Source organism: Ceratotherium simum, chromosome 3, assembly GCF_057802395.1.
Source record: "Ceratotherium simum simum isolate JZ-2026a chromosome 3, ASM5780239v1, whole genome shotgun sequence".
Taxonomy (NCBI): Eukaryota; Metazoa; Chordata; class Mammalia; order Perissodactyla; family Rhinocerotidae; genus Ceratotherium; species Ceratotherium simum.
In genome coordinates, this window is record NC_141902.1 from 53459225 (window position 1) to 53487171 (window position 27947).

Below are 27947 nucleotides of genomic sequence, written 5' to 3' on the forward strand. Positions count from 1 at the left end.
TTTTTGGCATGTGTAGTTTCTGACTTCAGTGTCTTGTCCAAGCTTATTAAGACTGGCTCTTTCTTGAACCACTGTACACTATCTATTGCTCCTAAATCACTGAAACCTTCTACATTATAATGAAACATTGGATTGCTCAAGTATATGGAGAAGAGAAAATTTTCCTCCTTCCTCTTGGTTTTGAGGAACCCAGCTTCCTTTATAAAATCTCTAAATTTGGGGGCCGGCCCGGTGGCACAAGTGGTTAAGTGCGCGTGCTCCGCTTCGGTGGCCCTGGGTTCGAAGGTTCGGATCCCAGGCGTGCACGGACACACTGCTTGTTAAGCCATGCTGTGGCAGCATCCCATATAAAGTAGAGGAAGATGGGCACAGATGTTAGCTCAGGGCCAATCTTCCTCAAGAAAAAAGGGGAGGATTGGCATCAGATGTTAGCTCAGGGCTAGTCCTTCTCACAAAAAAAAAAAAAAAAAAATCTCTAAATTTGGATTTCACTACTGACTCTGCGGCCAGCCAGATCTCTACTAACTGGTGCCCCTGAACCTGGAGGGCTACTCCCAACCTCAATGCCAAAATTTCAGAAAGTGGTTCTGTCAGATTTTCTCAACTGGAAAAAGCTATACCATGGCAACCTGAGGAAAAAATAATTACCTACACTATCTGTGGACTATTGTACCCTTCAGGCTAAGTGTAGAAAAGACTGGAACAAATCAAAGATCTAATTTTTTAAGAGCAGATTACTACTCAGATCCGTATCTGAAAAATGGGTAGGACAGGAATTGTTACCTACGGCTAGTAGGATTCTTCTGAGTATTAGGCAAGCAAATGCACTTAAAATGCCTAGCACATTGCCCAGCATATAAAGTGCTTAGCAAAAGTGAGCCACTGTGTAATCCCTTGTGGTAAGTACAGCTCCACTTTGCAAATGAAGAAACAGACTGGAAGCGACATAATGACCCAGCATCACAGAGAGCGGCAGAGCTGAAGTTAGTTCACTCCAGTACATACTAAGGCTTCGATTGCGCCATGCTACAAAGTGCAAGGGACCAGGAAATGAAGGAGACCCTCCCACACATACCACCTGCTCCCACAGTTGTAGGGCTAGGAAGGGCAGAAAAGACTATGAAATCCAGAGCAATACAAAAAGTGCCACTTCCCCAAAGAGCCAAAGACTAGGGTACCGTGGCTGCCCACAGCCCTCAGAAGTCTGAGCCACCTCATGGGCACAAGGCTATCCACCGAGGAATATTTACAGGAACTTCTACAAAGACTCCTCCTCACATCAAAAGGTGGACACAGAGCAATCCCTTACTCCCACCTTTCACTTTGTCTGAGCATAGAGACTGCTGCATTTACCAAGAATCTGGACCATTTGGATTATTCACCACTAATTTATATGAAGCAATATGGAAGGCTGTAAGAGGTGGTATTCACAAGTTACCTTGAAGGGCTTTCCTAGAAAACATGCCTTAAAAAGAGAGAAAAAAAAAGCTATACGATTAGTGGTTAAGTCTCCAACACTTCAACAGATTGTGCTGTCCAGCTACTGAGGTGAAGAGTCAAAGTAAGACTTATTTCCTAGGAACAAAGACCAAAGACTGCCTTTATAGCTGTAATCCTAGTCAATTACTCTGGGTTTAACTCCAGAAAGGGATGGAGGACTAACACCTAAAAAGCTGGAAACAAAGACACACACACTTCTGGGTGTGGATTTTTATTTTCACAAAGAGACAACAATGCCTTCCCACATACAAGTATTTACAAAACCCAACTGATTCACCAATCTAGAACCCAGGTTTTTTTCCACTTCTCAACATAGTTGGGAACATGGAAACATTAATACTCAAACAATTCCCAGAGATGGAATTTATCCATCAAACAGTGCAGATTACCTAAAAGTGCACTTACCTGCACAACTCAGCCTAAGAACCTCAGTGATACAAACCTCATGGCCAAGGTTTCACGAATCTATTTGGTTTCATACCATGCAAACCTGAACAAGTGTGCTGCTACACTCAACTGAAAATCAGTTCTCATTTTACAATTAAAAAGGTTCTCAACACTTTAGCAACTATACAGAATATGAAGGTTTATTTCAAAAAAGAGTACATTTTTTTAAACCAGGATACACAGATGCACTTAATGTAATAGTACCTTCTGCAAAAATAGGTTACATAATACTCAGAAATGCAAGGAACAATCTTATTCTCTAAAAATTAGACAGCAGACTTTGTAAGCTTAGACAGCCTTCAAAATGGAGGCTGAAAATGCTTGGTGACGAGAAGTAACTCTAGAGCCTGACACCACAGAGCTAATGCTGTAAATTAAACTACTACCACACGGCTGCAAACTACTCTGTATATTCACACAGCGTTAAAATGGTCTTGATTCCAATCTTTGCAAATGTGTCTCGGTGCTGCAAGAAAAAAAGTTGAATGATACACAAAACTATTAAAAGTTAAAACAGAACTATTTAAACATCTTCTCCAAAATTGAGAAAAGCAATCATGTTAAATTTTAAAAAAAGAGAAAAAAGGAAAAGTCTGACAGAACTCTCAAGCAAGTCAGAGGTCCTCTTCATAAGTAGTCAAGTAAAGTTTACAGGAGATTTCAATAAATTATCTTGAAACCATGGCAGAGAGCTAATTTTCAGAATCGTCGTGGAGGTCCACCCTTAAATGGCTTAAATCCGGAGCCACTTCCTCTTGGCATGGAATTGCCACTGATTTGTACAATTCTATTAATTGGGGATGCATTACTGAAAAAGGTTTAAAAGAAAAAAAAAGTCAGAGAACAAAAGAACAAATAATTCTAGCTAATACCTACAAAGTGCTTACCATTTACCAGGCATTGTTCTTTGGACGTTACCCATATTAAATAATTCACTCTGTTTAACAGTCCTGTGAGGTAGTATCATTACTAAGCCCATTTTACTGATGAAAAAACTGAGATCTAGAGGTTAAGTAACTTGCTGAAGATCATAGGGCTAATAAACGGTGGAGTGAGGAACTGAACTTAGGCAGTCTTGTTTCAAAGCCCCCGTTTCTTAGTAAGCCATTTAATGGGACACACAGGAATGGAGTGGAGCAGTGGTTCTCAAAGTGTGGTCCCCAGATCAGCAGCATCAGCATCAACTAGGAACTTGAACCTCTGAGCTAGAGGACATCATTCAAGAAATATTTGTGGAATTTTTTATATGTATAATGCAACATAGTAGGTACTAATGAGTAACACAGGAAAAAAGACCCCCCAAAAAACCCTGTAACAAATTTGGGAGATAAAAACCCACGGTGAAATGATTTCAATAGCATAAAACCAGATTACAGAAAGGTCTGAATGCCAGGCTGAGGAATCTGGATTAGATCTGTGACCTAGAGAAGCTGCTTGTGGTTTTGGAGCAAGTAAATGGTATAACAAAACAGTTCCAACAGTTAAATTTAGAAATAGTGTGAATAACAGAGCAGGAAAAAGACTAATTTGGGAAGATCTGACAGAAGTCAAAATGAGGAAGAAGGCATAGCTATTACAAGTATTTTTTAAAAAACTGAACCACGCTTAGAAATTTATGGTAGGAATTAAGAAGGAAAAAGATGAGGCCCACGTTTTTCCAGCCGGGGTGAATGAGAGGCGTAGAGCACTGGCAAATTAAAAGAAGCTGGAGGCCACAAATGGGACGAGAAGGTTTGAAGCAGGAAGAGGAATGAGATTGCCTGTGACCTTGAATTTATGGAGACAGCAAGGCATTTACATGCAGATCACAATATAGAGCTAAAAACAAAGTGTAGTGTCTAAAGTTCAACCATTTGAAGGAGCCAGCAAAGGAAATCAAAATGGTAGAAAGAAAATTATAGTGCGTTAGAAAACAGAGGAGTGTTTCAAAATAAAGGAAAAGCAACAGTGGGAAATAGTGCTTAACCACCAGGAGCCTGAGAACAAAGAAAATAAAGGAATCTATATTTATCAAGAAAAAAGGCATTGGTGACACTTAAAAACCAAAGACAGAATGAGTGACGAGGCTGTACAGGCACAAGTATAATAAACACTCACTTAAGTTTGATGGTAGAAGTGACCGTAGAATAGTAGTAAGTTGGGTTACTAAGCCAAGCCAGTATCTCTTCTAAGACAGAGAATGGGAAAGCAGGAAGGGCATGGAAGAGAGCGAGAGGCAGAAGACCTGCCAGCTGAAGGGCCACAACGGATGTTGGTGTGAAGAGAAAATAAAGCTTGTCTCTTAGCATAGGAACATTCTTTGGATTAAATGTCCAAAAGTTTTGCTTGAGTTATTTGAAAAGGAACAAAGCAGAACATACTTTCAGTTTCTTTTTCCTTCCTAGGGGTAGTCAACAAGAAGATGGTTCCAACATGAAGTTAACGTTCATTATCTACCGGATTCTGACATACTTGTATCTATGCCAGAAGGTCAATCAGTTAACTTACAATGAGGAATATAAACCAACAAATTAACATCACTTGCCCTGCATATGATCTCCTAGAGATTTTTAGTTAATATGGGGAAATGTTTGGGCAGACCTAGGGTTGTTAACTACTTGCAATTCAATCTCTCAGAAACTATAATGACCTTTAAGGAAAGGATAAAGGTTTGGTTGTGTGCTGGCAGAAAAGTCTTAACTGATTAACTACTTACCTTGCATGTTGGGATATCATGCCTGCTCCTGTCCGGCCATCACCCATTCGCCTTGCATCATGGTAGCCAGGCCCTTGAGAAGGTGGACCATGCCACTCTTTCCTTGGTCCACTTGCGTCCCGTCCGTGGCGTTCAACCACATGTCGTTCTTCCGGATAGTGCTAAAGAATAGTTTATTAAAGAAAAGTCATGACACTCTCAGCCTCATACCAATTTACTTATGCTGGTGTGCTTTTAATGTCAGAAGCAAATTAATAAGATGTCTGAGAAGATAAAAGGATGAATAATACAACAGCATATGAGAAGGGTTTCCATCTATTTCGTATTGAGAAGCTACTCGGGCTTCAGGGTAGGGTATGGGGGACATGATTCAGCACTGTAATTTCTATTTCTATACCTTCTAGCACCCATGTACTTTTGACCCTTGGGTATTTCTGGATTTATATATAATGTCTGGATCTATACATATGTAAGAAGGCATAGTGAGAGGTCAAAACCTTAAGACAAATCAAGGTGGGGTATTTGATCGGCATGCAAACAGCACATGGAAACAGGAGTTGTCATCTCATTTTACATAGTACTAGTTGGTGCTATGGCTCTTATAAGGTCTTACATCCATTACTATGAAAAACAGGGTAGTGAACATAAAGAAACAAAAGCCACAGAACTAAGGATCCAAGGAAAGAGAGTCAGAAGTTATGACACTCAGCCTACAGGAAATAAAGCTGAAGGGACCCCACAGAGATAACAATACTGGCAGAACAACTTACAGACCTACATTGTGAAAAACAGAATTTTCAAGGGAGGAACAGGATCTCCTCCTCAGGACACCTTTTCTAAAAGGATATCTGAATGCAGGGACTAGTCTACGAGACTGCCTTAAGTTTTACTCCAAATATGGCAGATTACCTGGATTAGACACCCAGTCTTCAAAGTTCTGTTCAGGGTAAACAGCTCAAGGAACTGATCTACTGAACATTTCTATTTATTAGAAACATTAAAGCTCATAATGCCATCAGGCCCAATCTGTTTCATAAATGCTCTGGATGAAATGGCAAGTATATATTGATATGACCTAGAATGCCAAGGGATTAAAAAATTTTCTAGTAAAAAATGTTGCTAAAAAGCCTAAATATGTATTCAAATACAAAACAGGGCATCAGACTATAATGCAAATTGAAGGATGGATACACACACACACTTCAGAATTCTTTTTTGTATATAATTTAAGAGGATATTCTATCTGTACTACTGTCAACCCATATATGCCAATATTTCCTCAATAGAATGCTTTCAAATTAGGTAAAAGGTTTTTTGAGTTGCTAAGAGATGAAGACACTGTCCTCTGTCCAGGTTCATTAACTTACAAAATATTCAAGGCAATAAAGTGTCATAACAGTAAAAAGCAATTAAAAAACATAAAATATTCCACTTGCCTACCTTTAGAAATAAAAGAACAAAAAAAAGAAGAGATATAAGTTTTATTTCAGTTCTACACTTTAAGCTCCTTAATAAAGTAGGAGAGAAAGGAGAGTATTAAAAAAAAAGGAGAGGGGCCGGCCCGGTGGCGCAGGCGGTTAAGTGCGCACGTTCTGCTGCGGCGGCCCGGGGTTCGCCGGTTCGGATCCCGGGTGCGCACCGACGCACCGCTTGTTAGGCCATGCTGTGGCGGCGTCCCATATAAAGTAGAGGAAGATGGGCATGGATGTTAGCCCAGGGCCAGTCTTCCTCAGCTAAAAAAAAGAGGAGGATTGGCATTGGATGTTAGCTCAGGGCTGGTCCTCCTCACAAAAAAAAAAGGAGAAAGGGAAACACAAAGAGGAGCCAAAGACTTCCCACCTAGTGTGAAAGCCTCAACTTCTTCACAGGAAATAAAACCCAAGTCATCACTAGGAAGGCTCGTCTACCAAATATAATAATTCTCAAACTTCAGCAAGAAATTTAATACAAATGGAATAAGAGTTTCAAGGCTAGGGGCCGGCCCCATGGCTTAGCGGTTAAGCGCACACGCTCCGCTACTGGCGGCCCGGGTTCGGATCCTGGGCGCGCACTGCTTGTCAGGCCATGCTCAGGCGGCGTCCCACATACAGCAACTAGCAGGATGTGCAACTATGACATACAACTATGTACTGGGGCTTTGGGGAGAAAAAGGGAAAAAAAAAACAAAGGGGAGGATTGGCAATAGATGTTAGCTCAGGGCTGGTCTTCTTCAGCAAAAAGAGGAGGATTGGCATGGATGTTAGCTCAGGGCTGATCTTCCTCACACACACACACACACACAAAAAAAAAGAATTTCAAGGCTACTATCTTACTTCTTTGGACTATTGATGTTCAACTACTGACAGTAAAACATGAGAAACATTAAGATCTTTTACAAGAAACTAGTCTCCCCAATATCTAACTAACCTAGGCCACATCAAAATGGTAAGTCCTCTAACTTTATCTCTGAAGAGCTGACAATAAACCTTCATAAGCACTTACCTGTGCTCCACTCCCACGGTCTGTTATCACGCCTCTGTCTCCCTCTCTGCTTCCATAGCCTGACGCATTACTGCGACTCCCAGGGGGAGCCCCTCTCACACTGTGTCCTGATACTTCTCTCCCAGATCGTTCTGGCCTTTCGACTCTGTTAAACAAAACCCCAAAACACATACGATCAAAACTTGATTATAACTTTTTTAAAATCCAAATGTATTATTTACCACTAGCTAGGCATCAGAAACTACACAAATACCTTGATTCCCGTTTGTCAGAGGACATGCCTCCTTCACTTTTCCAGGAGGTTGGTCTAGATGGATTGGGCCCTGCTTCTCGAGGATGTCTCGGGTGAGTGATATCAGGCCTGTCATGGATGATCACAGTTCTCCTCTCGTCTCGCTCCCCTCGTACTTCTCGCCTGTCTGTTTCTCTAAGTTCATTTCTTGGTGGTGGAGGCTCATTTCTTCTGGAATCACTAAAATTTTTGGGATACCTTTCAAAACCTGGATCTTCTCTTCGTGCAGTGGGACGCGTTTTTTTCCCTTCACTTTGACCAACAAAGCGTTCTCGCCTATTGATCATCCAAAACAAAGAACACAAGTCCTGAGAAGTACTCACTTGCCCTTATTCTTAACTTTATTTGCATAACCTACAATAATTACACCTTCTTTAAAAATTAATTTAAGGCAAAGCCACCAAAATAGCCACAATTATTGACTATAATATTTTTTTAAGTTGAGCTAAATGTCTGGCATGAAGGTTGGGTTTTTAGCGTCCAGGAGGAACTACATCAAACACTTAAGTCACTACCAACCTGAAGGACGTTGCACTATTCTGAACAGTGAGGCACATCCAGAGCTAACAGTCCTCCCACTTAGGGTTTTTGTGTGTGTGTGTGTGTGTGTGAGGAAGATCAGCCCTGAGCTAACATCCATGCTCATCCTCCTCTTTTTGCTGAGGAAGATCGGCTCTGAGCTAACATCTATTGCCAATCCTCCTCCTTTTTTTCCCCAAAGCCCCAGTAGATAATTGTATGACATAGTTGCACAACCTTCTAGTTGCTGTATGTGGGACGCGGCCTCAGCATGGCCAGAGAAGCGGTGCGTTGGTGCACGCCCGGGATCTTAACCCGGGCTGCCGGTAGTGGAGCGCACGCAGTTAACCGCTAAGCCACAGGGCCGGCCCCACTCCCACTTAGTTTTAAAGGTTAAGAAGATAAACCTACTCAACCTGGTTATGGTGGCCTATTAAACTAAGTTTGAATACTGAATCACATTTCCATTAACAAAAACCAAAATCAAACATATGACTTGCTCTGAACACTCAGTTCTGACCCGTACTCCTTAATTAAGATTTTAATAGAGAACTAAACTTATCACTAGCAAGTCTCATAGAATAAACACAACAATTTTCACACATCTATTTACCTTTCAAAAGATGAAGACTGTACTGTTGAACTCTCGGGAAACCTGCCCCTCTCTCGGTGATCAAAGTCATTAAATCGATTCTGTTGGCGAGAGTAGTCAGATCCGTGGCCGAATCGTGCATCTGTATCTAGAGACAACTTTTTATTCTCGCTCCAGTAAGGATCATCTCGCCTTGAAGAGAAACAGTTGCTCATTTATATAAATTAGTTTGACAATAATCAAATAACACTTGGAGTTATACATACCACATGCTAGGAACTGTGGATACAGAGGGCTAATGAACTCAAGACACAAAACATTCTGTCACAAGAACAAGCTAGCAAAGAATGAATTAATAAATTACATTAAGTCATATACTGTTAGAGGAATTTCACAGGAGAGAAAATAGTTGAAAAATTATGTTTTAAAATTATTAAATGGAAAAGACAAATAAGATATAATACTTGATACTATTTTATAACAAAATTCTAACCAGCAGTATACAACCTTTTCAGTTACACTTAACTGTGGAAAGGTCAGAAGTCAGTCTCAAGCACAATTCATTCATTCCACCTATTTCTCAACAGTCAACTAGACCTCAGAATTTATATTAAGAAAATGAAATGACTATATCATATTTTTGCAGTCTATTAATAAGTATAACGCAAACACACAACACAATCTATGTTTTAGTCTTTCCAAGTTTATGACTTGCATTTTTGTACTAGCTGCATTACCCTACAAGAATTTTCAAAATGGGTCTGAGTCGAGAACCATCCTTGAAGCCTACTATGAGCGTGTATTTCCAGTGGTAATGGACAAACATTTGGCATCAGGAAGGGAAAAAGGGAAAGAAGAGCAGACTCTCTGTACTTGACAATGCACTGAGTCCACTCCAGCACCGCAATCATTCCCATCCCTGTTGACCATGACCTTTCATTCCAGTGATGGCTACCTGTACTTTCTAATTCTCTAGTTAGTCTTAGCTTAAAAGGAATAAGACAGCAAGTTTAACTGTTAAAAGAAGAAAGCAAGTAACTACCTATGATCTACATCACGTGGGCGTTTCAAAGAATTCCTTTTTTCTTGTTCATAACGAAGCTGCTGCTGTTGCCTTCTCAGTTCCTCTCGTTCTCGAGCAATACGTTCAGCTTCCTTACGACGTTCCTTCAGACAACACAGAAGGAAGAACCAACCAATGCAAAATGAAAACATAAGGTAAGTATATATGCGACCTTGTTTTAATCCTGTCATTAAGAAACCATCATAGGCAAGCACCAGGCAAAACACACACCTGGGACAAATAAATAAACAAATGTGACTTCAGTGATCAGTAATCTAGGCTACAGCTATTGTTCTGCCACATTAAAATAACAGAGATTGGGTGGTGCAAGCTGGCAAGTAATTGGGGGGGGGGGGTCAGATTTAGTGTAATCATTTGACTGAAACAAAAGCACCTCAAGGGAATTAGAACTAGAGTTCTTCATATGTATGGAGACTAAGTGCGTTAAAACCCTGGATGCAATTCTGCAAAGAGAGGCATTATTTCCTTCCAGCCTTGGGAAATCATTCCCACTGTAACATGTAAGGAAATAGTTACGATTTTCTAAGGTTGGGATAGTGACAGAGCCTGGATTACAACTACTCTGGACTCAGAGTCCTATGCTCAGACTATTAGGCTGCCATGATATTGCAGAGCTCGAGTTATTAGTACCAATTGGCCAGAACAAAATCATTACGAAACATATTTTTAACTAGTACCTAATTCATTGTTATCTTCCAGGGACACTTAATAAATGTTCATTAGTTGAACTCATTCTAGAGAAGCTTTACAACAAGTAAAGCAAATTTTAGGGCAAAAATCACAGGATTTGAGAAAGGTCAGTTATTTAAGATGAAAAGATTTTCTGACTGCACCTGTTCAATACGAATGCGTTCCCTTTCCAAGCGTTCGCGTTCCATTCTCTCTCTCTCTAGTTTTTGCCTTTCAATTTCTAGGCGCTCTCTCTCTCTCTGTAAGCGTTCCCGTTCTTCCCGTTCACGAATTATTCTAATGCGTTCGCGCTCTCGACGCTCTCTTTCTGCAATCTCTCTTCGTCTAACAAAAATCAGTATTTAGAAATACTTAAATTATGCTAGGATTGTGTGAAAGAGAATAGCTTTTGAATTTGAATTTTTCCTTGAGGTTGGCAATTTTAAATTTCAACTCAATCTAAGTAGTTTTAAAATAATTGGAAAGAGAACTCAAAATAAAACTTCAAACAGATTCAAATACTGTCACTTATTTATTAAGATTGTCAACTGAATGGCCGAATTTTATAGAGTAGTTGCCTCTTAGATGATTCCTGTTTAAGTAAAAGTCCCACTATAATAATAGCCCATTAATTGACTGACATTTTAAAAAGGAAATATTCTACTAATTCTACTAATATACAAATTTACAAAACTACAACTTCTATTGTTTTTGATAGAAAAATTTCTAGTATCTAGTATATATTCTATCTCCTTAAACAAAGTATACCTTATTTTGATGACTTGGGATCATACCCATCAACCTGAATTACAGCAAACGCTATACATCTAAAATAGTTGCCCTTAAGGGTGTTTTTTTGGAGTGTTTACTGGCCCATAATAGATGGCTCCAGGTAACATGCTTTTTTGAGTCAGGAAGTAGTTCAGATGTTTGCTGAACTAAGTTATTGTATTAGATATTTAATAGTGTTTTTGTCATTTCTTCACTCTAAGGAACTCTGTGTACTTGGCCTATCAGTGTATCTTCCTCTAGCAACCCAGTGGTTCTCAATGAGGGGCATTTTTAATTATCACAGTGACCATGGAGCTGTCACTAGCATTTAGTGAGTGGGCACCAAGAAGTCCAAGAATCTTATGACGCATGGAATAGTCAGGATAGTCCTGCAAAACAGAAAACTGTCCAACACTCCTAATACCTTTCAAATGCCATAATGGACATTCCTGTCATTAAAACAAAACAAAACAAAATCACCTTAAAAAAAGAATCTGAGCCTAGAACCTAACTCATTTTTAACAAATGCTAGTTGGTTTGTTTGCTTTGGCATGGTTTTATATATGGTAAAATTTCCAGGACTGCAAACCCATGTAAATAGAGGGAAAATTACACTTTCTTGAGAACTTCACCGAGAGCTGTTCACCATTTCAGAAATCATGTCATAATATCAACACCACTCCTGGTATTTGACTCACCAATATGACACACCAGTTTCAGACTGTATCTGTAGCTGTCACCTTCTCACCCCTAAAGAGGGGTGCAAACATCTGACTACGTCATTAGGTCTTCTAGAGAGTCATGCCTAAACATTCATATCTGGAATACACGCTTCATTATAAATTACTTTTATTTCCCCTTTATATTAGAGTTAAGGTATTATATTGATTTTTTGGAAATTATTTGTACACGAAGGTATATTTTGTATCAATTTCATTTCAGAATAGTAAAGAGGGTGCTGCAACTTTTTTTGTATAACGGGTGTTGGTCTGGTAGGTCTGAGAATCGCTGCTCTAGTAGCTCCCACTCTCACTCTCCTCCCAACTTGCTATCATCTAAACAGGAAGCTCAGCACAATGGGACTTGATCAAAAAAAGGCAAAGTGGGTTCTGAGTAATGCACGGATTCTTTCCTTTTAGTAAAGTGTGTGGCAATTATAGTATTATTCAAGTTGCTAAAAGTATCTCTGGTAGTTCCTAACACTCTTGTGAACGAATAGATGAAATCCCACGGGAAGTGACCTCTCGACAAGATAGGTTAACATTTGGAAATTTATATTATAAAATACTTTCACAAGAATATTTTAAGTGGCATCATCCACAAATTGACATACAAAGCAAACTGGCACTCATGATGAACTGCTGAGATATTGCCACTGAAAATAGAACGGTTTGTTTTGTTCTGTGTTTTAAAGAGAATGCTTGCTTTGGGATAGAGCTTGAACACAATAAGGTTCATAGGGCAAATCTTCCTTCACTTGGACTCTAATCCAAAGTACAGAGAATTTGTCCTAAAATGTCAACATACTATTTGAACACTGTAGCTTACACATCGAGATTACCTTATCTCAAAATCAATTTTTCCTTTAAAGTCATGTATTTTATGGCGGCAGCTTTGGAGAAGAGGAAAGAGCATTGGACTTGGAGTCAGAAGACGTGGGTCTGAGTCCCGACTCTGCCACTCACTAGCCATGTGGCAATGGAAGAGTCATTTAGCCTCTCTGGGCCTCTGTTTTTTTTCAATTATATAATGGGCATAACTACCCTTACAGAACTGTTGAGATAAAGATAACAGATAGAAAGGTCCTGTGTAAATTACAAAATGCTATGCAAACTTAAGAAATCATTAGGTTTTACTGCACTTCTTAAAAGTGGCAAATAGCTTTCCGTGGGAATACAATTTCCAGAAATCTGATTTATAACTAGTATTAAAGATGTACCCATAGTTAAAGACCGGTATGAAATAGGTTCTTTTCCTACCTTCGAAGTTCCACCGCTCGTCGCAATCTTTCAAAACGAACTAAATGTTCTCTCAATCTTTGCTCTTTCATCTTTTCAAAAGGCAAGATGTCTTTCCTTCTGTAGTCTTTGTCCCTTTTTTTATCTAGGCTAGCTCTCTCCTTTTCCTTGCTTCTTCCATGAATCTATACAAAAAAATTATAACAGGACTAGAAGTTAAAATAATTTTGGGTTTTGTTTTTCAAGTTCAGCTGGTCATTTAAAAAGCTTAAATAAGTAATGACATTCCCTTTTTCTTAGATTTTTTAGCATGGAAGTATGCAAAAATGGTTACAGAGATACTGAATTATCTTCTTTTGGAAATAGGTGGAATAGTATACAACATCCCTCTCAGAGACTTACTTTCTCATATCTTCCTCTTCTTGATGGCCTACAATGATCTCCTTTAGTTTGGTCTAGTATTACCATATGTCCCGGGCTCTTTGAACCTAAGAGGAAAAAAATTAGACACACAAATGTCCAAAAAATATATCATTAAAAAAGAAAGTAAATGTAATATAAAAATGCTGAATTCATAGATAGTCACAAACCAATACATGAAATAAAAAACCTACTTTTTCTATGAGAACTTAAATGCAAAGAGTTTTTAAAAATAACTCAATCCGCTAACATAAATACTTTCAGTGATACCAAACGATCCCAATTCTCAATCACACAGCTCTCAATTACAGAGCTATAAATCAACGACTGTTTTAAGTCAGCCCAGATTTAATAGTAAACAGGCTTAGCTAGAATACATCTGTTTCCCAAGAGTAGAAAAGGAGAAGACAATTAGTCCTATCAGACCTCCTTTTCTACCGCAGTGACATCTAACAACCAAGTTTAAATATTTATCTGGATTGTAATGTCAAGTTTTTCCTTCCACTGTAAAAATTAAGTCATAGAATACATTAGAAAGGGATTGAGAAGAAAGATCACAGCATACTTATTCGCTTCTTTTCTTCACTTCTTTTAATCGATTCTGAAGTTTGGCCACTTGATCCATTATCATTCTTCTCATCTTTACCTTCTATTTTCTTAGTATCCTTGCTTTCTTTTTTTTCGGATTTCTCAGATGACCTTTTCTCTTCTTTTTTGACAGAGGCTTGTGTCCTGACCATACCACCCCACACAAGAAAATAACAGAATGAGAACTACTTCATCAGTGTAAAAAAACAGTCTATGTGCTTATCAAAAGAATAAATCCTTACTTGCTACTTCTATCACTCATATTTTTTTTGTCTCCAGAACCTCTTGAACTACTCTTTTCATCATTTTCTTTCTTCAATTCTTTCTTAGAAGGATCACCTTTAACCTGAAAGGTTTAAACCAGAAAAAAAATCTGTAAGTTTTAAAGTTACATTTTCATGATTATAAAAAGTATGCTGATGATAGTGAATCTGGAAAACATAGAAGTAAAAAAATAAAAATGAATACATACAAATAAAAATCATTCTTAATTCTACTCCCTCCCAGTGAAACACCTTTAAATTGAGAATTACTAGCCCTCAAAGCAACCTCCTTTTATAAACAGTTAGGCAAGCTTACTTTTTCAACAGAAATCAGTTGTCCGTGCAGTTCAGTGCGATGAAGATGTGCAATACACCTGGACACCTCTGTGCTTGAAGACATCGTTACAATGCCATAGCATTTTGCCCCAGGACTTCGAGCATTTGTAACTACCTTTGCACTCAGAACCTGTAAGATGAGAGTATATTTTAGGAAGTTTTACAACTACATATATTTCTAAATAGATGAAACTTCAGAACTGAGACTATTCAAATTAAAGGATATATTCAGGACATATAAATTCAGGATAAAGCATAAATTTAGGATATATATTATTATGTTTCATAATCTTGTGATCACCTTCCCTATAAGGACTTAGTGAATATTCAGAGGAACAATTTAAAGTGTCAAAAAGCAATTTAACCTACTTTTAGGTTTTTTCTTTTAATTTTTTTCAAATATATAGCCAAAATAAAATTAGTCACATCAATGAAGTAATGGCACAACTAACCAAAGCAAAGAAATAATTTTCTCAATTAGACTTGGGTCACAATTTCCCTATCACAGGCCCACCCCGAACCTCTTAGAGAAAAAAATAAAAAAGGATAAGTTTCTAGAAAGTTTCTAGATGAGTGTTAACGGTTTTCTATAATGGACCACTATAAGAAACTTTCAAAACCGAATACAGAATCTGCCACATGTAAAAAAGCACCCTAAAAAATACACCCTAAAAAGACACACTTTCCGTCTATGTGCTTTTATAATTTATACCTATATTAAAGTGACAATTTCAACTATAAAATGAATAGTTAAGAGAGACAAGGATGGGTGAGTGAGAAGAAAAGTGAGAGATAACAATCTAGAGCTGAACAAAGAGGAACACAGACATAATGCCAGGAAGAGGTCAACAGGGAATTCAAGAGGTTGTAAGGTGTGGGTGGCTGGAAACTATCAGCTTTTATCTCAACTCTGGGAGAAGCTGACTTGCCCCAACAGCCATTCAATTTTTAAGCCAAAGTCTTGTTATCAAGTGCATGGAATCCTTATATGGCTTTAGTCCTAATAAACACCAACATTAAAATATTGTTTTTATTTCTCTAACAATAAATTATTGAAAATAGAACAAAAAATATACCACAGCTGATCATGGGACTACAGTTCTCAGTGTTCAGTATCTGACACCTAGAAAAACCTCCCTAACACTCAGGCAACTCTCTAAATGAGAAGAAAAAAAAACAACTCCTAAAATCAAGAAGATAGATTTTTCTCACACTCATTAATGGCTATTTACCAATACTGGTCATTAATTTAATAAATATTTGAAAGCCTACCATGTGCACAGAATGCATAGTAGATAAGGTCCCTGCTAACAAAGAGCTAAAGAGCTTACACTGGAGTAGATTATACATGATGTATATTGAAAACTAAAATGTAAGGTAGAAAGTAGTGAGCGCTCTAAGGGATACAGATCAGTTGCAATTCATTTCAACAACTATTAATTGAATATTCAATTCATTTAATTATGGACTATTCTTCTCTTCCATTAGGTTTCCCTTATATGCCAGAGAAATTTTTCCTATTAACCAACCACAGTAAAGCCTGTCCTTTTGCTCTCTTAGCACCATGTGCTCTTACTTCATAGCACACATCACAACTTGTGATTAAGTATATTTTCACCAGTTTTATATTTTTCTCCACCACTGTAGTGGAATCTGTACCATGACGCAAACCACATCAGTTTTTTTTTTCCCAATTCTATATGTCATTGTCTAATATTAGTCTACCTATATTTTCCAGATGACCAGATCAGCCTCAGCAATTCTAGGTCCTAGAAAAATCATGATGAATGTGATGAATAAAACTCAGTCCTTGGCTTAAACGGGCTCAAAATATGAGCTTTTAATACAAAGATCCCCAGGGCTCACAGTGAGATTATATTACGAAACTCGTCATTACCACAAAACTCAAAAATTATGCCTGTAACAGTCCTAAGAGAAAGAAGAAATTATATTTTATATAATACTGTTTTGAATACAATCCGTGTTTCAAATAGAAATACTAGAAAGATGGATAAAAAGGTTAAAAGAATGTACCTTTCCATATTTGCCAAAGAGGTTCTTCAAATCAGCAGCTTTGGTATTAGAAGAAAGTCCACTAACCCAGATATTTTTAGTCGAGCTTCCACTGCTACCACTAGTACTACTTGTACTTCCTAGAATAGATTTAATATCAGATGTTTAAGTATCTCAATTGGAATTTTTTTAACGAAATTATTAGGGCCATATTCTCTCAAAATTATAAAATCTTTTCACTTAATTTTGATAGTACAACCTTACTAAATCAAAATCCTATGAATTTGCTATTATTAAAATCAAACACAATAGACGATACAACTAGCAAGGAAACAAGTCTGAACATTTGTACACTTCCTACTGCATGAATTTTAAGTCCAAGTGGGTAAAAAAATCAATTACGTGTCGTGAACTTTTGCTGTCAATAATTCATACTCCACCACTGCACTGAATAGAGGCAACCAGGAAGCAGTTATCTAGGAATAGTCAGACTGCTTAATTACCTACATCTGTTGTGGGCTTTAGATCCTGAGAAATTAGGAGTGCAAGAGGGAAAAGTCAAAGCAAGAGATAAACTGTTTTCAAGAATTTAAATATTTAATAACAAAGACTAACCAACCAGCTCATCTTCATTCTCTACTAGAGAAAGAGTAAGAGAAAATGGGAATTACATGCAGCTGGATAGCTCTGGATTTAATAACAAACAATCTTCTAAAACAAATCAATTACAAGAATAAGACCAGAGACCTCAAAATCCTTTAGAATCGGTAAATGATTATATGAATCATTTCTGTACAATTTCCATACACAATTATGGTTTCATACATAGAGATGCCATTCCTTAGAATAGGCCTAGTCAGTCACTCTTCAGTGCTTTTCTTCAAATGTGCTTTTATAAAAGGGGAATTTTCATTTGTTTGGTTTTATTTGGAAAACAATTCTTACCCACTTTAAGAGAGACTGTATATAAGCAACTAAAAGTAATAATTTTTAACTTCAAGTTATTATATGCAGAAAGAGTAAAATTGTCGATGCTTTAAAAACATTACATGCCACAAGTTTTAATTGAAAAACTACTATCAGAGTAGACTTATGGTGAGACAGCACATACATGACTCAAATATTTTAAGTATTAATGGTTGCTGCATTTCTATTCTTAAGAAACTCATGTCTCAAAGGATCGGCTTTATTTTATGGAATGTTAACTAGAAGTGTGTGTCTCTTTTTTACGCTACCAGTAACATTTGGGCCCAGGCACTTCTCAAATTACAGAAAAAAAAATTTTAATACTAGGAAAACATTAACATTTAACCAAGACTACTAAGCTTCTAAATTCAAAGGATAATATTTAATAAATTTATTTATTATACCTTATCCATTAACCAAAACTGTAAGGGACATGGGTATTGCAATTAATTGTCAATTACTAAATCAATCACTAAAATTTCCAACTATTAAAACATACCAACAAAATAACTAAATAAACCATAGAGTATACATAAGACTCCTTTTTTAGGCGCTGAAGAGGCATTTTAGGACTTTGTAGTACCTGAATAGTGTTATTTTTCCTTAAAATGCATTTTTTAGAAAACAAGAAATATTTTTCAAGTAGACAGGATACGTACAAGACGAAACTATAGTGCGTGGCCATGAGATAATCAGAGACTTCTCAATAACACAAAGCAATCAAATATTGCACCTTTAAGCTTACAAGAATTTAAAATAAAACTACTTTCCTACATAAGACTCCCATCAACCCAAAATAAGTCAAATTAAAAAGTAAATTCTTTTTTATTTATTTATTTATTTATTTATTTTTGTGAGGAAGATCAGCCCTGAGCTAACATCCATGCTAATCCTCCTCTTTTTGTTGAGGAAGACTGGCTCTGAGCTAACATCTATTGCCAATCCTCCTCCTCTTTTTTTTTTTCCCCAAAGCCCCAGTAGATAGTTGTATGTCATAGTTGCACAACCTTCTAGTTGCTGTATGTGCGACACGGCCTCAGAACGGCCGGAGAAGCGGTGCGTCGGTGCGCGCCCGGGATCCAAATCCGGGCTGCCAGTAGCAGAGCGCGCACACTTAACTGCTAATCCACGGGGCCGGCCCAAAAAGTAAATTCTGAAGAATTAAAATACTGTATACTGTCTATGTTAACAGAAGTGTACCCTGATTTAAAGAATGAAAAAAGTATTTTCTTTTAAATACTAGATTCCACAACTGTACACAAATATTATTTATAGCACACATTCTATTAGCAGAATAGGGAGAAGGTTGTGGTGATATGTAGCAGTTACAAATGACTGCAACTAAAGATAAAATACTTCTGAAATTATAATCTAAGAAAATGAAATATCTATTATATTAATATTCAATATAGTGGCTTATAACACAATGTTAAAAAGACATACCAAATGGGTTTTTAGCATACACATACCAGTTTACAAATTAAGCAATTAAAGAGTAACGCTTCAATTGCACCAAGAGTTTACTGTAATCTATTTAACTCCATACACCAAGAGTTTACTGTAATCTATTTAACTCTATAGTTTAGACAAAGGCCATCAAAATTTTTAGTATATCAATTTTTAAGGACAAAATGTCCAGGGAAACCCCAGGCAATTATTACTTTTTAATGAAAATATGTAATTTACTACTGAAATAAATAGGAAAAGATAAATTACCTTTGTCATCTTTGGATGATGTCTTGCTGTCTTTAGATTCCTTGGAAGAGCTAAAGAAGCAAATCACCAGAAGAAAATTGAAAACAAAAAACAAAAAAACCACAAAAATCGAACAGCTTGATATTGACTATAGTTCAAACTAGTGCTATTCATACAAATTAACAATTCCAAAGGCCTAGATTAGGTTATTTGAACAAATGATTCCCTTAGGATTCTTGCACTGATTTTCCCCAAGATGCCTGAAGATCTAGATTTTCTGACAATTCTATTCATGGCCATCTTCTCCAGATTTCAGGACTGGGACTTGACTTCATTTTGTGTTCTTAGGACTGACAGTTGTTCATTAACCATCATCACAAGGATTTTTAAAAATAAAACACAAAAAAATTGTCAATTTGAAAAAAAAAACAAAAAAAAACAAAAAAAAAACCAAATATATGCTGACAATTCGACAATGCAATCAGTAGGACACACTGCATAATACGAAGATCTTGAAATTTTTTTTAAAGTAACTTATGACGGTCAAAAATATTATAGGCAGGATCATAAGTACTAATTACTGTACATGGTCTTGAAGCCACCCCCTTAATGTAGAGTGATCTTATTGAATGCTGGAATTCAGTATCGTAAAGAACTGACATAGAAAAACAAACCTCTTTGCTTGACCAGAGGCCCCAGTAGACGAGGGCCCTTTCTTCAAAGTATCCTTTTCTTTGTCTCCAGATTCTGCTTTCTTAGAACTTTCTCTGGCTTCCTTCTCGACAGCATCACCCTTCACGCAGTCTTCCTTCTTACCATCTTTATGGTTCGCATTCATCTCATAATCCTTGCTTTCCTTCTCCGGGCTCTGTGTAATGGCGTCCTGCTCATCTTTTGGCTTACTTGCTTCAGAATCTGTAATTTTCACATTTTTACCTGTTTCTAGGAGGTCATCACCATCAAAATCCAGAGTGATGGCATCTTCAGCCTGGATTGTGACCGAGATGTTGTCATCCTCAGCTTCTTTCACAGTCGCATTAGCTTCCATCTCTTCGTGAGCTGTGTGATCAGCCTCAGCTAGGTTCCCTTCTGAAGGAAGAGGTTTAGATACTTCTTGTGTACCATCACCAGAACCTGCTATATCTAAGAGGATTTAACAGGAATAAATATGGCAAAACAAGAAGTTTAAACAATTTCATATTCATAAGCTAGAATAGGACCTAGAAAATATAAAGCCAGTTATTAGCACTGATGGAAGGTTAGGAAAAAAACACAAGGGTATTAACTAACATAAACAATCCTTTACCCAGGATCACTCATTCTTCATGGAAAAAATGATCTCTACATACAAATACCAAACAACAAAAGTGAGGAAATTGTTCCATCCTGAGGAAACCAGCTCTTCATTTCTGGTTATAAGTTAATGGCATATGGAAGATTTTTTTCCTCCATGAGATAGTGACAAATGTGCAGATTTGTTATTCAACGTTCGAATCATCTTGGGATTTAACCCTCGGGACCTTCAGAATTCCCATGGTGACGTCTTGAAAGGTCACAGTCTGAGGATATCAATCAGTCTTCAAAATATTTCAGGGCCCCATCTTTTTCGTTCTTCTTATTCAATTCTTGAGTAGTCCAGAATCGTATGGAAAACTGCTACAGAAGGCTCCAAAGGTAGCCTGCTCCACAACGTTCGGGAAATTGGTTATTCCCAGTCTTCATCCTGTCCAGTCAGTCCCGCAATTACCATTTTCAAAGATGTCTTGCATTCCCCCAAAATAGAAAGGTTTCAGGCATGTGAGATTTTCAGTCAGTAGCTTTACTTCATCATTGCTTCTAGGCTTTTTATTCTGCCTTGCTCAGAACCCTGCTCCACGTCCTTCCTAGTCCAAGGTAGGATCCTTTCACTTCTGTCCAAGAACTCTTCCATAACCTTGCACAGACCACATGTATTGCTATTGACGTGCCTGTAATTGTATTGGATAAGACAGGTCTCCTAAACTACTAAAACTGTCAGAAGACTGTATGAAAGTTTTTCTAAGCAGCAAACAAGAAGTCAGTCTCCTGGTCACCCACTATTTTTAGGACCAGTTGTAAAATTAATTATCTGTTATATACTAGGACTCCAATAAGCACGTATGAGTTACTGCAGTGCCAGTCTTAAGGATGTAATCAACTTACCGTGTGCTACAAGTTATTTTAAAAATAAAATTAAAATTGAGTTAAATTAAAAATGGCATTGTCCACTACAGTAACTGATATGTACTATTAAGTTAGAACATATCGTGTTAAAAAGAAAATTAAAACCAATTGAAAAATAAAATCAAGATGCTAACTTAATTCACTAAATTGATAAATTTGAAAATGAACTCATTTCAAAAATAAGACTTCAAATAAAGAATTTTTTTTTACATAATTTACTGTTTTTCTCAATGTCAGCAATTTTTAAACTCTGCTTAGCATCAAACATACCTTTCTCATTTTCTTCTTCCTCACCATCCTGAAATTCAAAGAATAATCAAATGTAAAACGAATTCATTTAAAACTGGATTTTAGTAATAGTACAAAATCAGTCAAGTTAAATTGGAGTATAAATTAATAATAATTAGGGATACCTATCACTAACAAATATTAGATATTCCAATCAGAACCAGAGCCCATTTAGAGAAACGTGGCACATGTCTGGTATATATGATTTTAGACAAGAAAACAGGCAAATCTGTCAATGACTAGATCAACAATGAACCGGATTATTTAGTTTCAGTTTTCAAAACTAACTTATATAACCCGAACCTTACTCATATCAAAGAGCTGCCAATAAAAAGACTGACAATTATTATATGTGACTCAGTTCAAAGGCACTCTTAGGGCGTACTATTCAAAACAGTACCAGAAAGTATAACCTGAAGACATACACTTTCAAAGGCTTGACTGCATATTAATAAGCACAAAACACAAACAAAAAACAGTCTCCTCTTAGGCATCTCAGAAGTAAGAAGGATGACTACCAAAATAATTAATTTCAAATTATTCATTCCTTTTTAGCTGTTAAAAATGAACTCATAGCTGTCACATATACACTGGTGGTCAGCCACTTTAAAAATAGTATTTGTGCTATAGGTAATCAAAACAAGCAACTCACACATTTTTAAAATATGATTGATTTTAATTTTAAAATATGTGATATCCTCACCCAATCTAAAATTAAGCATGTGTTGGCTTGAAAACAGGACTATCACAAAGGGAAAAATCTTTATTCTACCAAGAAAATACTGCAAAAATCACTGAAATAATCACACCAAGATAGAACCAATGTTTTCCTAAAATTAAAGATCATAACAAATAAGCAAAGTAATATGCATTATAATCCCAGTAAAAGAAAAAAAACAAGGGATGTTTTAGTTTACAATAGTTCAAAACAAAAGCTAAGTAAAAGTAGATCATTTTCAGTCAAGGTGGTATGAAGCTACCACATACAAAGCTTTAGAGTAGTGGTTCTCAAACTTTGAGTGTATATCAGAATCCCCTGGAGGGCTTTTTAAAACACAGAGTGCTGAAAATCAACCCCAGAGTTTCTGATTCAGGTCTGGAGTGGGGCTTGAGAATTTGCATCTCTAATAAAGTTTCCAGGTGATGCTAATACTGTAGTCCAGGGACTACACTTTAAGCAATACTGCCTTAGAGTGAGACCCTGGTAGTGAAGACGACCTAAAGAAAAATTTAACTGTAAACAAAACTTTTAAATAGCATATTTATCTTAAAATACAATTTTAGATTCATGTAAAAGTATGCATTCCTTAAAAATGTCAAATATTTTACTATATGCTCAAAATAACAACCATACTTTTAAGAAATCATTTTAGAAGAGTTTTCAACTTTAAGTTAACATACAAGTGCCCCAACTAGGGTATGACCAGTTGTTTTACATACTAAAGTACCACAAAGGAAACTAAAAACATTGAAACAACAAAGCCACAAGCTTAGGAAGAAAAATAGTTCAAAACAAGCAGATTAATGATTGATAGCAATGTGAATCCTATTATTACATAAGTCCATTAAACTGTGTTCTAATAATCTCTTAATTGTCGTCCTGGAACAAACTGTCGTACTGGAATTGAGTTTTAATCATTACATTTCTAATTTGCAATATTTGGAAAGGAAAGAAAAATGCTTTAACCTAGGTGGAGTGGTAGGCAGTGGCAGCAAAGAAAGGATGTTAGGCTGGAATTATAGATACATCTTTTTCTCCCAAACTCTTTTAGTTTAGTAATTTATCTTGGAGGGATAAACTGGAATACCTTAACTTTTACTTAAAAGCACAACAAATGAACTTCAAGAATGCAACTTGCCTCTCCTTTATCTATCTGTGATGCCAACAGCACACCACTTCCAAGTTACTCTTCTAGAGATGCAATATTGATAGGTTCAAGAAAAAAATGGCCAAATTATTTGCTATTTTAAAGAGTAAAATTTAAAAAGTACTGTGGCATAAGAAACAAAATCCTTTCTGCTGTGTAGTTCCTGCCAATTAGAAATGTTATTTCTAGCTGCTAAAATAACTGAAGGTTTGCCTTACTTTGCTGAAGAGTTTTTAGATATTAATCCTAATTATTCAACACGTCTTCTGAAGGGTTTCATAACTTTAGTTCCTCAGAATAGTGCTAACACTGGCCTTATCACATAGACTAAATGCCCCTACAAAAAGAGTCTTACCCAGCTTCTAGAAAACAAAGCGATTACAATCGGGGTAAAGCACAAAAACAACTAGGATTAGTAGAAAAGCTGGGCCACACATCAGTGCAGGTTGGTTTACTGTTCAGTGTGTGCAGTAAACATAGCAGTACTAAGGTTAAACCAAACGTCCTAAATAAGGCTAAAAATCCTTGCAATAAGGAAACAAACCAGGAAATACAAGAAAGACAACACGAAATTTTCCTGTCTAAATGATATATCTGCATAGGCATGATATGTACCTTATTTGAAAATAATTTTCCTCCACTGAAAATAGAATTTTTTTTCAGAATGAGGAATATAGTAAATAAGTAACTACAATGTAAAGCATCCTTTTTTTTTTAATTTTATTTATTTATTCTTTTCCCCCAAAGCCCCAGTAGATAGTTGTATGTCACAGCTGCATATCCTTCTAGTTGCTGTATGTGGGACACGGCCTCAGCATGGCCAGAGAAGCGGTGCGTCGGTGCACGCCCGGGATCTGAACCCGGGCCGCCAGCAGCAGAGCATGCGCACTTAACCGCTAAGCCACGGGGCCGGCCCATAAAGCATCCTTTTAAATTAACTACTTTTTGAGTTTATCTTGAAAAAATATAATATTTTACACATGAAAATGAAGCAAATGCTCTGTAAGGTAGGCACTCATGTTATTTACCTTTGCAGTGGGATCTACAACCATTAGTCAAATGCCAAAACTCATTTACAAACTTTCTCCATTTTCATTTCATCCTAGGAGCCACAGTGACTAGTAAGAGACAAAGACAAGCTGAGGACTTATTTTTCACTTAACGAAATGTTTATTATATATCCATTCTACTACCTTTCCCTAGGTTAATCTTGTGATACATGTACATATATGTGCTAAGGAGATCTCTTCTGGAAGGCTTCCTTTCTCCTTAATTGTATGTAAATACTGTATTCAACCTGACTGATTAAAAACCCTCAAAATAATCCTAAACCACTAACTGTCTGCTATCTGGCAATATGCTAAAGATGGTGGGAAATATAAAATATCTGGCACATAATAAGCACTCAATAAATATTTGTTGAGTAAATTTACTAAATAAATGTAGTGTGAGATACTGCTGTTTTTAGGTGGCATTTGTACATATTGTAAAAGGCTTAACTGCAGTACTGCGTAAGTACAATGCAATTTAAAAAACAACATTTACTAGCGTGGAGTTATTTAGTGAAAAGAATACCAGACCTGGCATCGTGAGACCTAAGTATTTATTCTGTCTTTACCACTCAAACAGTTTTACTCTGTGGTACTGTCATCTATCTATGTGAATATTACCTACAAAATAGAGATCACATACGACCTAAATAGGACGTATTGGATTAAATAAGATAATGGATATAGACAGTTCTCTGTAAACAGTAAAGCACTACGAAAGAAAGCGCTATTAGAGGAAACTTTATGGAGGAGATGAAAAAAATCGGGCTTTGAGAGGTATACAGACTTCATATGACAAAAAAAGGGAAGGACTTTCAAGTTAGTGAAACATTAGGGGCAAAGGGAAATAGAAAAAGGAATATATATGGTGTGATCATAAATGACTGAAGAGATTGAGACTAGAGGAAATCTTAAATTAAAGCATTAGCAAACGTAAAGATTTTTGAGAAAATTTTCCAGAAAATTCTCAAGTAATTAGTATCTCCAAGCTAGTAAAACAATTCTACAAATAATCACTAATTGCATACGTACTATGTGCCAGCACCTATGATTAATCCTCACATCAATCTAGCAGGTAGGAATTATAATGTTCATTTTATAAACATAAACACTGACTAAGAGAACCTGCCCAAAGTCACAACATTATAAGTAACAGAAGTAAAATTTGAACCAAATTCTGTCTAGTATAACAAATCGCCTAGAGGCTAACGCCTAAAAGCTAAATATTTAAGCATCAAATCACAGCCTGAAGACTGGTTTTAAATAAATACATCCCTATACAAATATATTGCCTACTTGCTTATATTTATTAAAGCAAGTAATAGGAGGATAAATCATGAATTTTAAAAAGTTTGCCAATAAGCGCATGGGTCAAAGGGACTTTTTTGAATATATCTTGTCTTGCAGCTTTGACTTTGGAACCATGTAAATAGTTTAAATAATTATAAAATTAGATTAAAATTTCTAACTTTTTATTTTGAAATAATTATAGATGCACAAGTTGTAGATTAAAAATTTTTTAAAGCAATACTTAAATATTGAAAATAAAATGAAAGTCAACCTAAATACGTATTTTGGTGATATAACCATACAGAGCAGAACTAGTCTAAAACACAGTAATTTGTTCATTCCTAGAGGAGTACATCCTTAGGACAGATATAACTGGGGAAAGACATCTTAAATTATTTTCAGTAATCATATTGGTGGTGGTGTTAGTATTATCACTCTAAGACTGTTGTATGTGTAGTGTGAGATAAAGGAAACAACTTAGAAGTATCCCTATGAACTCAAAATCTATTTTATCTTAAAAGTTAAAACAAAAACAAACAAAAAAACCATACACATTCTCTAGCACTTTACATTGAAAAGGCCTAGAAAACATGAACAACCCAGTAGCAATGAACACCGCTACCACTTAGATTGTTGTCTTGAAATACCATTTACCACTAAAAGGAAAAAAGAGCTAATTATAGGTCTGGAGCAGGAAATGGAACATCATTACACACCAGAAAGCAAGGAAGCAATCACAGACTACTAGGATTATGCTGAAAGAACTCAAGAGCCAACTTGAAGAGGCTCTAACTAGCTACAGATGGAAAATTTGAACATTAATAAGGATAATAACTACAATGGACTGAAATACACTAAATATGTTTAAATCCATCAGTTCAAAATGAAACTAAGGGAGAAAAAAGGAAAAATAAAAAACTTATTAGTCACTGTTGGAGATGCTAATGAACCAGCTCATTATTCTGAAAATTGGTAAATAAAAGAAAAAGAATCAAACATATATCCTGACTTTCCTTTGTAAACAGTACCATTGGGTAACCAAATAGTAAATGAGGAGAAGTTTCTCTTTCTAGCAACATTCCAGGTAATAAATAAAAAAGAAATGATAGAATTAGAAATATCATCACTCTGACCACCCTAACAAATCCATGGGGTATGGCTCATCAATAACTGGTACGACCACCAAGAAGATACAACCGGACATTATATGTATCCAAATGGAAGAATACAACACTACCTATCAAGTAGTTGTGTGTGTTTGGGGGGAATAGGAGGGTGCCCTGAATTGGATAGCAAGCCTCCAGATTCTATAACCAACTTACCAATTTACAGGAAATACAGTAAACAGAGGAACATGTTGAATGACTTCACAGGAATGTAATCAGTAAAATCTAGACTTTGGAAGCTCTACAGCAGGGGTTGGCAAACTACACTAGATGCCTCCTTTTGTAAATATTTTTATTGCAACAGCCACATCATTCATTTACCTACTACCAGTGGCTGCTTTCACAGTACAATGGCAGAGTTGAATAGTTGTAACATAGACTATATGGCCCACAACGGCTAAAATATATTCTACCTGCCACTTGAAGAGAAACTTTGCCAACACTTGCTTAATAGGATGAACAACTCAATTCCTTCAATGAATAAAATAGTGGAGGGAAAAAGATGGAAGGAAAACCTACAGATTAAAAGAGACCTAAAAGATATTTCAATCAATCACAATGTATAGATCTTATTTATATCTGGATTCAAACAAAACCTCAAAACAAAAAAACTGCAGACAACTGAACATGAGTACTAATTGCATATTTGATATTAAAAATTTTATATTAGGAGTGAGTGTAAAAAATGAAAGATTTTTCTTTTAGCGATACACACTGAAAGTTTTTAAGCAAAATATGATGTCTAGAATTTGTTTCAAAATAACGCAGAAAGGGGAAAGTGACGAGATACAGATG

The 27947-nt window shown here is 36.4% G+C and overlaps 1 protein-coding gene across 5 annotated transcripts in view; it reads right to left on the reverse strand.

The window, feature by feature from the left end:
• The window catches only part of SLTM (SAFB like transcription modulator), a 71469-nt gene that overhangs the window by 25535 nt on the left and 17987 nt on the right, over nt 1-27947 (reverse strand). For 2 of the 5 annotated variants that reach the window (XM_087427813.1, XM_087427800.1), the window contains 16 exons: nt 21762-21789; nt 19964-20432; nt 19311-19360; nt 16650-16768; nt 14596-14745; nt 14259-14362; nt 13994-14160; nt 13411-13496; nt 13030-13193; nt 10444-10624; nt 9569-9693; nt 8548-8718; nt 7377-7691; nt 7124-7268; nt 4643-4803; nt 2067-2755 (listed from right to left, as the gene is read on the reverse strand). In XM_087427813.1, coding sequence (XP_087283939.1) covers nt 2647-2755; nt 4643-4803; nt 7124-7268; nt 7377-7691; nt 8548-8718; nt 9569-9693; nt 10444-10624; nt 13030-13193; nt 13411-13496; nt 13994-14160; nt 14259-14362; nt 14596-14745; nt 16650-16768; nt 19311-19360; nt 19964-20432; nt 21762-21789 — 2544 coding nt within the window. In that variant the 3' untranslated portion in view covers nt 2067-2646. Of the gene's footprint in view, nt 1-2066; nt 2756-4642; nt 4804-7123; nt 7269-7376; nt 7692-8547; nt 8719-9568; nt 9694-10443; nt 10625-13029; nt 13194-13410; nt 13497-13993; nt 14161-14258; nt 14363-14595; nt 14746-16649; nt 16769-19310; nt 19361-19963; nt 20433-21761; nt 21790-27947 lie in introns of those variants that run through there. The other 3 variants (XM_087427823.1, XM_087427801.1, XM_087427805.1) reach the window with 2 other exon arrangements.